Raw genomic sequence first — 16924 nt, 5'->3', positions numbered from 1 at the left:
TGAAAAGCAGACCTTACCTATTCCAATCAAGACAATGATCTAAGGCAACTCTAAAAACCTCAGGATGAAAAATCCCACCCACCTCCAGGGGGTGGGCCCCACTGATTGCACCTCGAAGTTAAATCTTCATTTTCTTGATTTTTTCTTAAAACATGGCTTATATGGAAATAGGTTTTACATGATATCATCTGTAGGATTGATATATTGTTTGCCTTCTCACTGCATGGGAGGGGGAGAATTGTAACTCAAAAATTTATTGATGACCGTTAAAAATAATTTTTAAAACAACAATTCAAGGAAGCTTTGCAATGTGCTAAGTACATAGACCGTGGAAGAGAAGGGCCAAAGCTTTTGTTTTCCTTTGTAATAGCTGTCACTTTCCTCAGTTGTAGAAAGAGGGGATTGGATTTCATGACTGGCCTCAAAGGTCCCTTCCAGGCAACTCCATGGTAAGACTATATAGTGATGCCATTTTGTTCTTCTTCATTAACGAAGGACAAGAACCAACCAACCATGAAAGCAGAGCAGAAAGAGAGGAGCTGGAGCCATGGTTTCACTAGCAAAGGGATGATCCCTCTAACAATGCAGAACTGGCACCCTCTCTGACTTTTGGTTGCTGAGAACTATCTAGAGAACTAAGTAAAAGTGAATGTCAGTCAAGGGAAATGGGTTCTATTTGTTCCATGTACAACACGCCATCTGAAGCAGAATTCTAACTCCGTTCTACGGACTGAGTAACTCCTAAGCCACCCAGCTAGCAGAGGTATATTGCCCTAGGTCACATAATTCATTTGCAGCTGAGATCTATGGATTCCCAACTGAATAGTCTTTCCATGACCCCAACCATCTTATGGCTTGAAAGCAACTCAACCTTAAGGAGATGGCGGCATCCATCACTTCCAGATATTATCTTTATCACCCCCAAAAGGATAGAAGGTGGGGTTGTGTGTGTTTAGAGACCAAGTATACACTATCCCTCCAGGACATTATCTTTATACCTCCAGAAGGATGGAGGTTTAGGGTTGGATGTGCTTGGAGACCAAATATAAATAAACATTGGAGCCATGCTTAAGGAGGGGCAGATGCCCCTCCAAAGGTCAACCTCACTCACCTTCATCTGCTTGATGGTGTATATCAGTGTCCCAAAGGGGCCCTCCTTCACCAGCTTCTTCCCGACCACCTTAGCACGGATCACTGGAAAACGAGAGAAAAAGATGGAAAAGGGTATTTACTAGAGGCTTCCAAGACAGAGAGATCAAGTCTCCACCCTTCTAGCGTGTCTCAGGGTGAGGTCTCCAGCCCCAAGTTTCTCTGGAATTACATTTGCATTTTTGGAGCCAACTGGAAAGATGATTTTGTTTACAAGAGCAAAGACTCTAAAGGGAGTGAGAAAAAAGGGAAAACTGGCGTTATCCAAATAAGTCACAGTTTAGCACCTCGGCTTTTCTCCATAGGTAGTTGTGTACCCTTGTGGCTTTATTTAATTTTTTTTAATTGGATCTCAGTACCACTGACCCCTCAACTCTCCTATGAAGCAATGCCACATGGATCCCTCCCGGACTGTAGCTGTAGCACAATAAAAACCTGGAAGAAACTTCAGGAACATCTGGGTCCAACTCCTTCATTTTACAGAGGAGGAAACTGAGGGCCAGGAAGACAGAATGATTTTAAGGCATGTTTTGAATGCAGGGTCTCTGGCTGTCCTCAAAGGGAAGTTTAACAAAATATTAATAGTGCTTTAAAGTTTACAAAATTGCTTCCCCCCCCCCACAATTGGAAAGGCAGTATAGTAGAGCACTAGGCTTAACATTCAAAGTCCAAGTCCCATTTCAGACACTGAATATGTGATCTTAATCTCTGTGTGCCTCAGTTTCCCTCAATTATAAAAAGAGAGAATTGGATGCATCACTGGTCCCCTTCCAGCTAAATCTATGATCTTATACACTCTAGGAAATAGAATAAATGGTCTAGTATTATTGTCCCCATTTAATAGGTGGGAAAAGAGAGACCCAGGGAGTTAAGGAGACTTGGTCATGGTTAATATTATCAGAGTTGGGACTCAAACTCTGAACGACTTCCACGATATTCCACTGACCCTTCTTTATACAATTACTCTTTTTTTCTTTCCAATTCTGATGTTATTTTTAACCTCTTTTCTCCACTTCCCCTCCGGTTCCTCCCGGCCTCACTCATTCTCCTACTGCAGCCAGGCGACGTCCTCTGGTCCCAGAATAAATACTCCCTCAAATAGAGCTGTCATGTCATTCCCCTATTCAGCAGCCTCAAGAGGTTTCCTGTTACCTGTCATATCATGTCTAAACTGACATTCAGGCTTCCCATCGGTGCCCCTGTGTTTATGTAGCCTTGGAAAGCTTACAAAGTGGTTTGCAGCAACAAAGTACTGTGTAACTTGCTGAATTAGGAGCCCTGGATTTTGATGTTGGAGACCTGGATTCAAATCCTGATACCTATGTCATATTGGACTAGATTAAACAACAGTTTCTTTTTGTTGTTGTTTTGTTTTGTTTTGTTTTTTTTAGGTTTTTGCAAGGCAGATGGGGTTAAGTGGCTTGCCCAAGGCCACACAGCTAGGTCATTATTAAGTGTCTGGGACCAGATTTGAACCCAGGTACTCCTGACTCCAGGGCTGGTGCTTCATCCTCTACACCACCTAGCTGCCCTAAACCACAGTTTCTTGATCTGTCAGATAAGGTTGGTTTTTAAAGTCACTTCCAATTTTAGACCCAATAACCTCCTTGAGCCTCTGTTTTCCCATATGTCAAGGAACGGTCTTAGGCTAATGACCCTGAGGTCTTTCCCAGTTCTGAAGTCTTGGATCTTGGACATCACTTCCCCATAAGTCTTAGTTTCTTGTAAAATTGGAAGGTTTTCATATTTTGCATCTCTCATGGAGTTATTTTGAGTAAGATTTGAGAAGGATTTTGCAAAGTATCAAGAGTAACTTAGATGGAGACCCGGCTTATAATAAGGACAAGACCTCAGTGGCCCCAAGGGGAGAAAGGAGGAGTCTGGCATTAGCACTGTCGACTCATCCACAATTCTCCACTTGGACAAATGGATACTTGGAAGATTGTTCTCAATTGCAGTGCTGGCCAGACCACCACCCAAAGACCCCCAGGGGGTCTAAATCCACCCAAGTGGCTGTTGGTACTCCATGTCTTCCTCCACACTCCCAATGTCTACAAGGACTCATCTCAAAAGCATCTGAACGGGCAGGGAAGCCAAAAGCAGATTGCAACAGAGAGGATGGACCTCAGCTTTTCCTTCCCTATTTGCCAGGTTTTCATGATAGATTATTTCTTCATTTCAGCTACAGGGACAGCCATTGCCAACACCACCCGTCACCTTCACATAGCACTTTTGGGTTACAAAACGATCACTCAACAAGCAACTACTAAGAACCTAGTATGTGTATGAGACGGTGGCCTGAATTCAAATTCTACCTCTGATACTTAACCAAAGGTATATGACCTTGGGCAAGAGCTTAACTCCTCTGGGCCTCTGTCTCCAAATCTATAAAATAAAGGATTTGGGGCAGATGATGTCTGAAGTTCCTTCCAGGTCTGGATCTATGATCTTTATATCTTCTGACTCAGTTTCCCCCTCTGTAAAAATAGGGAGCTGGACCAGATGACCTCCAAGGTTCAGAGTAGCATAGAAACCTATGACTCTCAATGTCCCACTAAATGAACTGACTATATTGTGGGGAAGGAGGGGATCCCAAAAAGAAATGGAATCATACAGACTCACCAATCAGGAAAAGCCCCAGTTTGTTTTCATGAGTTCCCCCTCCCAGCAGTGTTCACAAAGCTCTTCCCCAAAACAACATTCTCTTTGTCTTGAGACATCCAATAAATCATAAGGGAAAAAAAGAACACTGGCTTTCAAGTCAGAAGAAACCCCACTTCCACCTCAGTTAATGTTGCTTCTCTAAACTATACCTCTATCTACCACTTCTATGGTCATGGCCAAGGCATGCCAACTCAGTTTCCAAGGGCAGATTTGAAGCCAGGACTCCGGGTCAGCTCTCTTTCCACTCACCCTACTGCTTCTCAAATTGCTATATAAGTGGTAGATATTCTGGAGTCTGGAGACTAGAGTCTTCTCCACACCTCCACCCCCCCCCAGATTACTGCTCTATGGAGAAGGGTAGATAACAAGTACCATTTCTCCAAAAACAAAACCCAACCCCACCACGATACTGACAGTCACCTCATTCTGAGCAGCTAACCTTGAACTCCAACCCAACTTGAGCTGAAAGATGGAGTCCAATTCTAGAAATCACAACTGAACAATGGTTTTGTACTTTTTTCCCCTAGAATATTGTGATGATCCTAAGAAACTTTTTGACCTTAGATGATGGTCCTGGAGGAGATCAGAATAAGGCCTCAGTTTCTTAATTTGACCACTAATTAGTTGTATGATCTTAAACAAATCACATAACTTTCCTATGTATCACAAATTCCATCACCCCTCAAAATCATGACACTGGTCAAATTTTCTCATTTTACAAATTGAGGAAATTGAGACTTATTTAGGAGTTGCTTATATCAATGAAATTATATGTTCAGTCTCTGGTCCTAGTGTAACAATAATAGGTAAAACTAGCTAGCATCTATATAACAGTGTTAAGGTCGGTAAGGCACGTTACAAATGTTATGTCATTTGATCCTCACAACAACTCAGGAAGGTAGGTGCTATCATTAGCCTCATTTTCCAGATTAAAAAAAACTGAGGCTCAATTAGACAGGCACCTTGGCACATTGAGATGAATGTCTGATTTGGAGTTAAAGAATCAGAGTTCAAATTCTATCTGCTTCTATCCATCACTATTATTATTACTTTGGAACTTCTTTTTGTCTTGTCTACACAGTGGTGAAATGACTTGCCCAGGATCACACAGCTAGAAAGTATCTGAAGCCGGATTCAACTTAGGACTCTAGTCACCTAGCTGCCACATGTTGTTTCATCCCAAAAAAGAAAGTTAGCTTCTTGAGAATAGGGAGAATTTTCTTTTGTGTTTATATCCACAGGCCCTAATACAGTGCTTAGGCCAGAAGTCATTTCTAACACTTGTTGAAATCCAGTGAATTAAGGTAAGGTGATTTTTGAGGTTATCTTGGCCCAAACTCTCAAATTAGCACAAAGGAAACTGAGTCCAAAAGATCCATTTCCCAAGGAAGCTGGAACTCCATGATGCTCCCATAGCCACCAAGGGGCAGAGCTAGGGGTTCCTAATTCTAAGCCTGGCTTTCTGGGAGAGTTGGGAGGGAGGGACCTTGCTCTGGCACTCTCCTCCTCTATAAAATCTTGACTTTATTGACTTTGAACCCCCATATGGACTGCAGGCAGCCCAGACTTTGAACACAAATGGAATTCTGGTGGCAAACAGAACCCCACTGCCAATGTGCCTATTAGCCTGTTTCCAGAGGTTTTCCACATGCTATGAATTAGCATATTCAAAGGGGTTGCAGACACCCAATAGGTGGTTGCATCTCCTTACTCCCCCCCTCTACCCCCAATTGAATCCAGACCTCTTTTTACTAGGGTTTATAATTGAATTCCTGTTTCTCCAGCAGTCTAGGGGGGCTAAAAGGCCAACTCCTCCAACCCCCCAAACAGCATTTCCCCTACATAAGGACAAGGTTTGTGCCTAACTCTGTCTGCACTAAAATACACCCACCAAAAATCTCCAGCTTTTCTTCATCTGCTCATATTGGGACAAATAGTGCAACTGACTCTGTTGTCCACTTGTAAATTAATCATACCTTCTTACCTTCTTACTTTTTCTTTCATCCAGTCTTTCTTCCCTACGTGAAGGGTCCCCTCTCCTCATTTCTGTCTCAATCTCCCTGGTATCCTTCAAGAGAGGCCTCAAACAACACTTTCTGTATGCAGTCAGTCCCACTCCACCCCATTACAACAAAACTAAATAAATGTGCTTTTTTTTAATCTCTCTCTATATTTACATATATGTGTGTGTGTGTATGTATGTATGTGTGTGTATATATATATATATACATATATATATGTATATATATATATATATATATATGGAGAGAGAGAGAGAGAGAGAGAGAGAGAGAGAGAGAGAGAGTGAGTCAGTCTCCCCTTGGCAGAATATAAACTCCTTGAGGTCAGATATAGTTTCACGTTTGTTCCTATATTCCCAACACTGGAGGCTCACCACAGATACAATCAGGATCAAGAAACAGATCCAAGAATGAGAAGCTATTACCTTTGAGGAGCTACCTTCCTTCAAGTCTTGGAAAGAACTATGAAAGACATAGAATTGCAGCCTTCATATATTTTGAGGCAGAGACTCAGTCTTCTTGAAGAACAGGGAAACCTAGATTCCAACTAAGTAGGATCACTTCTCAAGAATGAGCTGTCCAGCAATGGAATGAGCTACCCTGGGATCCATAAATTCCCCACTTAGGGTCATAGGATTTAAAATTTAGAGCTGGAAAGGACCTTAGAGGTCATCTAAGCCAACCCCTTCATTTGAAGATGAGGAAGCAGAGGTCCAGGGAGGTTTAAATGACTTACTATAGTCTCACAGGAAATAGCGATGCTCAACATTTGAACCTGTCTAGGAATCCTCTGAGGAAAAGGCCAGATTATAGCTTGTTGGGGATTTTGCCAAAGGGATTGTTGATCTAGAGGACTTATAAGGTGCCTTTATGTCTAACTCTAAAAAGACTAAAATTAAAGTAATATATCAGGTTTTGCTATAGACTCACATTATAATAGTCACTGGGGAATCCAACTTCAGAAACTCAAACTTCATCTCACATAGTTTAAAAAATAGAATAGTAACGTCAACCCCACCCAAACCCTTTGAAATACTGAGAGATCCACATTGCACTTGTTTTAAAGCTTTTTTCAATGTTCTGATCACTTTTGCTGATTTTTCTCCTCTTTTGTCTTTTAAAAATATTATATGCCCTGTATCAATTTTTTTTTTACCATTTCAGGGATGGGGAAGGAGAGGGAGGGAAGGAAAGAATATGGAACTGAAAATTTAACAAAGAATGTTGAAACGTTTTTTCATTCTAATGGGGGGAAATAAAAAAATTAGAAATTTTAAAAAGACATGAATCCATTTAGAATTTATCATTTAATATGGTTATAAAATGTTGGCCCATGTCTGCTAGACTGCTTTCTGGTATTTCCAGTGACTTTTATCAAGTGAGTTGCTTTAAGAAATTTAGGTTTTAACTTCATTAACACTGTGTTATTGTATATCAATTAAAAATTAAAAGATAGTAATAAAGAAATTTAAAAAATATTATGTGTTATATGGAATGATCCTTTGGGAAACAGGAATATTGAAGAATAAAACATTTATTTTTAAAAATTAGAATAGCATTTTTAAAAAGGAAAATGGGGGGGAAGAGAATTTCATTTTTGCTTCTTTTGGAAAAAGCTGAAAGGATCACTCATCAAAAATACTAAAGAGGCAGTGTGCTCATTTCCTCTCCTCTTTCCAGGATTTTTTTCTTAACTATCAAGGCCTTTGATTGTTTACTACCTTTCTGGATCAGTTGGTGGGCTTGGGAGATGACGGTACCCTTCCACCCTCCCCTGGACCCAGGCATACTAAAAGGCATTCTTCGCCAATAGACCTGGAAGCCCCCAGAAAACCAAAAGCACTATAGAGCTTTCCTGTCTAATTTTTTAATAACAACTTTTGTAGAGATGGAAACTTGGGCTAAAATGGCTTATATCTCTCCAGGTTTTTTTTTCTTTTTTGTGTATTTGGATTTATTTTTAGCTTCCTAAGTTCTCTTCTGTGCCCAAAAAAACCCTTGCTTAAATAAAACCAAGATTAATATTTTTACTTAACGGAAAGAGTTCGTCAGCAAGGCTTTGAATTTCCAGGCTTATCTTTTATACTAAGTGCATATTAAATGTCTCATCTCAGCTATGAAATCCACAAATAAAAAAAGAATCCACAATAAAACTGACAAGTGGGAAGAGTCTTCCCGCGCCAAGCTTAGATAGGATAATGGAAAGATCAAGTGGACATCTTCCTCATGCTCAAATTCCTTCCCTTCTTTCTCTCCTGCCACTGTCCTGGGTTGTTCCCTAATTTTCTGCTAGGGGATGCTTACTAACAATAAGTATGTGTGCCCTTGGGCTAGTTACAACCTGCCTGTGCCTCAGTTTCTCATAGGTAAAATGAGAAAGTTGGACTAAAATGGTTTCTGAAGGACCTTACAGCTCTGATTCTAAGAAAAACAGGCAAGTGAGGAGGACAGTACCAGTGTTTCATGACCCTCCCCATCCTCCCTTCTCACCAGGAGATGATCATTCTCACCTGTCACCTTGATTCAAAAATAAATAATTTTAAAAATCCAATAAACAGTCACTTCCCACCCTCTAGTGGGTTCCTTGAAGTGTGTCTAAAGATCCCTAAGGAACTAGGTTCTAGAAACATATCATAGGAAAGGACAGACCATTTCCAAGTCTAGGTTTGTTTGGATTTTTTGGTGGGGAGTTTTTTTCTATTATAGAGGAAGAATTGGAAAGAAGAGACTTAAAATAGAACAAGATCCTTATACAAATGGGTGCAAATTTCCACCACAATTCTTTATTTTTTTTAGTTTTTGCAAGGCAAATGGGGTTAAGTGGCTTGCCCAAGGCCACACAGCTAGGTAAGTGTCTGAGGTCAGATTTGAACTCAAGTACTCCTGACTCCAGGGCTGGTGCTCTATCCACTGCGCCACCTAGCTGCCCCTAAACCATAATTCTTAATACTCAAAGCCATTCTCCAATATCAATATCAGTATCAAGCAATAAGTATTTTAAGTATAGAAATAACAATGATAGATGCATGTCTTTGGCAAGACTACAGCATGGGGGGATCAATTCATCCCGAGAAAAGTAAATAAAAAGATGAATTGGGATGGAGGATGAATAGTAGTGGGCCCAGACAATCTAAGAAATCAGGAATGGCTTCAAGAAGGTGGGACTTGAGCTAATGCTCTGAAGGAAATTGGGAATTCCAAGAAGCTTTAAATTCATTTGCTGAATTAAATTAAATTATCTTCTTCAGGCTAAAACACCTAGACAAAACACCCTCCGTTTCCTAGAACATCTAGATGGCAAGATTTCAGAATGTCCTTCACACCCCAGTTTTCTTTCCCTGGAGATGTTCCAACTTGTCAAAGTCCCTCCTAAAATATGGCGCCCAGAACTGAGCTCAAGACTCCAGATGTGGTCTGCAGGACTATGATCTCATTCTGTACTGCGCAAGAAGAAATGGCATTACTATGGACTATTTAGGATTGCATACATTATCTCATCTGATCCTCCTATATACATTATCTCATCTGATCCTCCTTTCTGTGTAGTAAGGTCAAGATTAAAAGAATGATCTACATTCATTTAAAAAAATGATTTTAAGTTAATTTATATATAACTAGTTTATACTATTTATTGAATAAATCATTTATTCATATAAATAAGTGATTTACACCCAGGGTCACCCAATAAGGGTCTCAGGCAATATTCAAACTCAGATTTTCCTAATTCAAAGCCTAGAACTCTGTCTACTATGCCATGCTCCCTAACATAAGTTACTACTTTTAAATAATTTATATTCTCCTGGTGAGAAATAGCATGTATTCAGTTCAAATGATCACAGAGCCAGGACTCAAAGGGACTCAGAGGCCATCTCTCCCCATTTTAAAGGAAATAATCTAGACAAGCAAAGTAGCCTCAAGGATACTCAGGTAGGATTTGAACCCAGGTTTGATTTAGTTCTATTTGTCTGACATTGGGCTCTCTCTTAGGAGCTGAGAGGGATCTCAAAGATCATCTGATCTAACTGGATTGCTCATTTCATAGAAAAAGAAATGGTGGCTGCAAAAAAAAAATGAATTTCCCTGTATTACCTCCCTAATCGTAAAATGCATTTTTCTTTTCTTTTTTTTAATAAAAGATTTTATTTATTTTGAATTTTACAAATTTTCCCCTATTCTCACTTCCCTCTCCCCACGCCCCACAGAAGGCAGTTTGCTAGTCTTTACGTCATTCCCATAGTATGCATTGATCTAAGTTGAATGTGATGAGAGAGGAATCATATCCTGAAGGGAGAAACAAAGTATAAGAGAGATAGCAAAATTATATAAGATGACTTTTTTTTAAATTAAAGGTAATAGTCTTTGGTCTTTGTTCAAACTCCACAATTCTTTCTCTGGATACAGATGGTATAGAATTCATTTTTCTAATTCCAGAGGCTGTGACTGGAGTGCCAGACCTGGGACCAAAAAGACCTGGGACACTGATCCTAGACAAGTCTCTTCACCTGCTTGCCTCAGTTTCCTCAACTGTAAAATGTGGAAAATGTTCATAAGTTGTCAGAATCAAATTAGATATATTTATTTTCTTTAAAAATTATTAGCATGCAATAGAGACTTAATAAATGCTTAACCGTTCCCTTTCTTCATTTTTCTTTCCACTGTAGCTGTTTACCTTAATCGTCTTCAAAGTTGCCCCAAATCTCTAGAAAGCTTGGCTGACCTACACCTGAGTTCAGTTAGACTCAGGAGGTTGTATGTTTACTTTCCAAAGTTCCAATTTCATCAACAACGATCTTGCAGAAGGCATTGAGGGGTACTCTAACCCTTCCCCACCCTGCTCCCCACCCCAGTCCTTCCCTGGGCTCCCATTACAGGCCTGAGAAATTTTATCCCACACAAGTGGTCACTGAAATAGCTGCATATTTTTAAACCACAGTCCCTTTGAAGCCCTGCCCAGAAAAACACACCGTGGGGACAAGAGTTTCTCAGAACTTGGGACTTTCAGGTCCTGGGTCTTTGAGTGGGACTAGAGCCAGTAGCAACGTCTCAAATGCCATGTGTCATTTTGATTTTTCTTCTTTTAAACAATATGGGGCTGGCGGTATGCTAAATGGAAGGGCTGACCATGATGACCAAAGTCAATTCTATACCATCCAGAAGAGGCCCTCTTATTCCTAAATTATCTTTAAATTCTCAGACACTCAAATGTCACAGAATATGTTCTTAAGACATCTATTAGAAGGGTAAAAAGATATTCCCTTATATTTTAGACTCAACAGCATGGCCAGCCAAGAAGGAATCAATTTAATATGGCTCCCAAGGAGACAAGAAGTGACATATTAATAACTTTTACGCATGGAGCATCTTATATGTGTCTATGTATATAGAAACATATTTTAAAGATATATATCAAAGATATACATAATGTTAAATATAATATTTTAATTAATATTATTAGCAAGTAAATAACACCTAATTATGGCTTTTCCCCCCCAATGTTTCTTCTTTTAACTTTGCTGAACCTAGCCAAGGCCAGGGAACTTGGGGCGGTGCTGTCTAGACAAGCCACAGCTGCTCCTCTTTCCCCGATTTCTGTACCTGCCACATCCTCCTCCGGCAGAGACCCAGGCTTTGCTTAGCAAGCTTGCTCCCTTGGGGTAAGGGTAAGAAATAGATGAGAACAGGAAGCCTTTTACTTGAACACAAAAGATTCTAAAAAGCCTTAACAGTCATGGACTGGGAGCTGAAAGGGAAATTAATGATCATTCATTCAATCCAAGGGTTGTTAACCTAGGGTAGAAGGACTGGTGTTTGTTTTGTTCTAATTTTGATAATCTTATTTCAATACAACTGGCTTCCCACATCATTTTAATCCTATGTATTTTATGTTATGCATTTAAACATATTCTGAGAAGGGGTTTCTTCAGATGGGCAAAGGGCTCTAAAATTCAAACACAAAAGGAAATGAACCTCCCATCTAATCCAAGTCTCTCATTTTACACTTAAGGAAACTGAGGCCAAAGAGGTTACATAATTTCACCAAGGAACTTCCAAATCTAGAGAGCTATGAACTTAAATCTGACCTGCCTCCAAACAAAAAAGGGTTGTTTCAAGACATGGAGTGATTTTGAACACTTGGTCTTATCGACAGTGTTGGATTCAAATCTTGTCTCTGACAGTTACTAGGTATAAATAGCCATGGGCATGCTTTAATTTCTCTGTTCCCTCAGTTTTCCCATCTGCAAAACAAGGCTGACCATACCTATAGTGCCTACTGCTGTGACACTCAGAATATAATAACTGATAGGAAACACTGGAAATTTGAAGATGCCACACACCATTTAATATGAGTGATATTCTTAGGCTTGCTCTAATGTAATTCAGGAACTTGGCAAAAACCCAAGGTTCACTTCGTGGCTAACCTAATGTACCCCCATTGAGGCAGTTGCACCCTAACCTGTGCGGGCTTGTAGGCTGTGTTCAGGCTTGTTAGGAGCCAAGGCAGGAGAGATGGTGGCCACTGCCAAGGATCTCATTACAGTTTTAAAGGAGGGACGGCTCAGCCCATGGTTTCCATGTACTTGGCTCACACCACATTCCTGGAGGGAATCATCGTCCCACTGAGCCAATTCCCACGACACAAGACATCTGGAGAACATCTGAACTCAACCACCATCACCACCAACTCATCCATTAGCTAGCTAGCTAGCTACCAGGATAAATCCTCCAGTAGCCTAAAGCTGGTCTCCTAATAATGTTGGAAGGGCTGACTTATCCTATGGGATGTCAGAGCTAGAAGGAAGTCCTCCTTAGGTTATCCAGTCCAATCCAAAAAGAGATTGCACCTCTTTGTCCCAGATAAAAACCAGGGATAAAGGCAAGGATGGGACTTCATGTTTTCTCATAAATAGTATGCTAGGAAAGAGGTGGTGCCCTGGACAGAGATCTATCTAGATTGAGAGCCAGGAGATCTTGGTTGCATCCTTTCCTGACCTTCAGCAAGTCATTCTCCCCACCCCATCACACTGCCACCTCTTTATCTGCAAGAAAAGCAAAGATGGACTAACTTCAACTCAAGAAATACTTAATGATCACCCAGATGTCTTTGTACAACATACCCCTCTCTATGATAAATATAAAGTGCAGGTCCTACCACCACTAATATGGTTGGTGTGGTCTTCAAAACCGAAGGAAAAGTACTACTATAACTACCACCGCTACTACTACTACCACCACCACCACTACTACCACTACCACTACCACTTACTACCACTACTTCCATGAGAAAGGGACTATGTTAAGTCCTTGAAGGTACAATGACAAAATAAAAGTCTTGGCCTTGTAGAAGATTTCATCCTACAAGATGGATGGTCCCTTCTCATCTATGGTCCTTTATGATCCTGAGTATCCCTTAAGCCCATTAGATCACGTCTTTTCAAAAGGTCACTTCTGCCACTTTTGGGCTATCTGCTATATAGTCCCTTTAGTCTACCCATATAGATTGGTCCCTACTTTTTGGCAAGAATTATTTAGTCTTATTTAATTTATTAATTATATTATAACTATATAATCATGTAATCTAAATTAATTTATGATGTATATGGTATTTTATCAATGTATTATATATTAGTTGTTAATAAATTAGAATTCATTACTATTTGATGATGACTTTAAAATAAGGGTACAAGGAAGATTTTCTCTGGCCTAGTGTCATGTAGCTTAAGCTAATAAAAGGACAAAGAACCTTGCCATATATTACCTTGTCTGAGGCTCACAATAACTCTGTAAGGTAGATACTGTCATTATCTCCATTTTACAAACGAGGAAATGGAGACTCAGAGCAGGCAAGTCACATTGCTGGAAAGATTTGAAGGCAGGATTTGAACTCAGGACTCCAAGTTCTGTGCTCTATCCATTACCTAGTTTTTAGAGGGGGGTGGGGAGTGGGGAGTAGAGAACAACAGTGTCTCCAAGGGAGTAAAGATTATATCATTTTTTAAAACCACATTTACATTATAACTTCTTTAAAAAAATAAAACCAGAGTAACAATAATAAGCAAAGAAAATACATTTGGAGAGATTTACAATGTAGTTCTGGAGAAAAGGGAGAGAGAAGTTGTTAAACTCTACTCCTGTCAGCTTGTGGATCCTGGTTCTACCTAAGGGTCTAAGGCGAAACTAAGTAGAACCAGGAAGTTTTCTCCTCCCAGTGATAGCTGGACGGATGGACATCTACCTAGACATCTATCTATACATTCGGACTGATAGATGAAGGACAGGGACACAACTGTCTATACATACAGACAGATCGGTAGATGAATAATAGACAGATAGACAGATAGATAGTTCGCTCTTCCCCCACCAATGACCAAAAAAAAGGGGTGAGAATTGTCAGGGGGCAATCCCTCAAAGTTTCTAGAAGGGCAAAGCCCATAGATACAAAAAGATATTCAAATTTATCAGCAGTGATATCTTAATCTCTTTTTTTTTCAGTTCAAGTCTTTCCAAATCTTATTCCCTTCCCCTTTCCCACTCATTTTGTCTACATAGAAGTCAAGTTTTCTCCCCATCCTAAGCTTCTTAAATACTAGAAGCATCTTTCCTTCCCACTCTACCTTCAATTGGTGAGACTTATAAAGGCTATTTCATCCTTAACAAGAGACTGTAGTTGGTGGCCCATATCAAAGAAGGTGTGTGGGGGTGGGGGGGAGCATGAGAGAGCATGAGCGCATATTTATATGTATGCATTAGATATTTTTTATATATATGGAACTAGAATTATCTCATCCAGAAGGAATGAGTAGTAACACACAAATTACAACAGTAATAATAATAATAATAATAATCATGGACCAGTTAAGACACGTTTGCCCCTGCAGGAGACAATAATATATAAATATTCTTACTGTCTAAATTAAGTGTGAATTCTGAGTGAATCTTCTAAACCTCACCCAGTCTTCTCCAAAATGATGATTTTTTTTCAATGATCTCCTTAAAAAGACCTTGGAAAAGGAAATTTACAATAAGTATGTTTTGCTATAGGTTTGGCTAAACATTTCCAAATGCAGGAATGAGGGGGAAAGAAGGGAAGAGAAGATAATTGATGACCCTCAGACTGTTGCTCCCATAGGATCCATTTTAAAACCAGACCAAAAGACCATTGACCTTGAAGTCAATTGGACTCTAAACTCTCTTCTACCTCTAATGATCCAGGAATAATGACATACAACCAATTAGAACTCTGTTTCAATGGATATATAGCCTGGCAGGTGAGACTTTGAGTCTCTAGTGATGCTGGCAAGGACAGTGGCTGATTTCTGAAATGTCAGAACTTATTGGTGAGAATAAACTTCAGAATCAAATCCCATAAGCAATCAAGTAAGAACAATCAGTCTCCCTATTTATCATACCTTGATTTCGATCCAAAATGGGATTTCCCAGTTTAGTCACCTTGTCTCCTAATGACTTTTGACTGCTTCAAAAATTAAAATCCCTCTTCCAAGGATGAAAATTTGCCACCACTGGGTTGATCAAAAGATTAACCATTATCCACAGGACTTGAAGGCATATTCCAAAAAAAAACCTTAACCAAGAGAAGCATCTCTAAAGTATCTAGCCCTTCACATAGATCCTTGAAAGTGACCACACTCATTTGAAGGTATAAGAGGAACAGGGAGAAAAGATCATCCATTTATCTAGAATTACTGCTCACTTTTTTCTCCATATGAAAGGGTCTTGAGTGTTATTGTCTCAAATTGCTAAGGCTAAGCTGAATTTTGAAACTCCTTAGAGCAAGGGAGAATCTTATTGTGTTGGTTCCCTGGACATGTTCTGTTTGACCTTGTCTAAGTCACTTAACCCCCAGGGGTCTCAGTTCCCTCATTTGAAAATGTTAGACTAAATGGTTTCTGGGTTCTTCCTTTGATTCTTCTCTTTTAATTCCTTGATCTTCATCATCATGATGTCCTCTTCCCCCAGGGCTTCATCATCCCATAAGATGAAATCTGGCTTAATACTTATAACTCATCAGTATCTTTGCTACTTTCAGATTAGAGGGCAGAGCAATTGATCCTCCCCAAACCTCTATTTAAGAAGTAGGAGAGAGGCAGGTTAGCCATGGCTTCATTTCTCACCTGGTGTACCCTTTGGACTTCTCCAACAGGTCCCCCAAGCTGAGAACCTTACCCTCACCCATTCCAAGGGCTTTTGGGTATGTCTGCCCTCATTAGCTTAAGAGGGGAAGGGCTATCTTTGTTTTTTTTTTATCTTTGTCTCCCCAAGGCCTGACACTTAATAAATATTTATTAACTGTTTATTGGACAAATTCTTTAATCTCTCAAATTCTTGATTTCCTTATAAGGAAAATGAGAGATGGAGTGTTAAGATTAGATGACCCTCAAGAGGTTCCTTCTAGTCCTAAATCCATAATCTTGGGATCCTTTTCAGATGCCTTGAGTCCACTCCCAGAGGCCAAGGGAGAGCCAACCAAAAGAAAGTTCACATTCTCTGCTGGGCTCCATAAATGGTCAAGAGACCTAGAGAATCTCCTCTTCTATCCTTTCCCATCCTTATGAGAGGACACATGGACATGCATCTCACTACCAAGGGTGTGATGTACATATTCCATTTTGATGTAATCATTACATTAAAGGAGAAAAACTGAAGTGTCCCTTCCCTCACAAATGTCTGTCTTGGATTGATTGAGAAACCAGGAATTATCTAATTCTGAAGACAGGTAAAACTGGAAGATCCTGGGGACAACTCCAACATCTGTATAGGTATGAGAATTCAAAATTCAACAATTTCTTTTTTGGTTTTTGCAAGGCAATGAGATTAAGTGACTTGCCTAAGGTCACACAGCTAGGTCATTAAGTGTCTGAGGCTGGATTTGAACTCAGGTCCTCCTGACTCCAGGACTGGTCCTCTATTCACTTCACTTACTGGGTGCAGTAAGAATATTTTCTTTTTAGAAGATTTTGGAACCCCCTAAGAGTAAAGAATCTGAGCATATATAAAGGGGTTCAGTCTAATAGGCTAGAATGGAATCATTAGGCAAAGCCACCAAATCACCTTCATGGAAAATGTTCCTCTAA

General features: G+C 39.9%; 1 protein-coding gene across 1 annotated transcript in view; it reads right to left on the bottom strand.

Moving 5' to 3' along the window:
* TIMP3 (TIMP metallopeptidase inhibitor 3) overlaps positions 1-16924 on the bottom strand; it is a 66432-nt gene that overhangs the window by 13739 nt on the left and 35769 nt on the right. The window contains exon 2 of the mRNA XM_074226784.1: positions 1112-1194. Within this exon, the coding sequence (XP_074082885.1) occupies positions 1112-1194 (83 nt within the window). The remainder of the gene's footprint in view (positions 1-1111; positions 1195-16924) is intronic.

This window comes from Macrotis lagotis, chromosome 2 (genome assembly GCF_037893015.1).
Source record: "Macrotis lagotis isolate mMagLag1 chromosome 2, bilby.v1.9.chrom.fasta, whole genome shotgun sequence".
NCBI lineage: Eukaryota > Metazoa > Chordata > Mammalia > Peramelemorphia > Peramelidae > Macrotis > Macrotis lagotis.
This window is presented reverse-complemented; position numbering and strand designations above follow the sequence as displayed.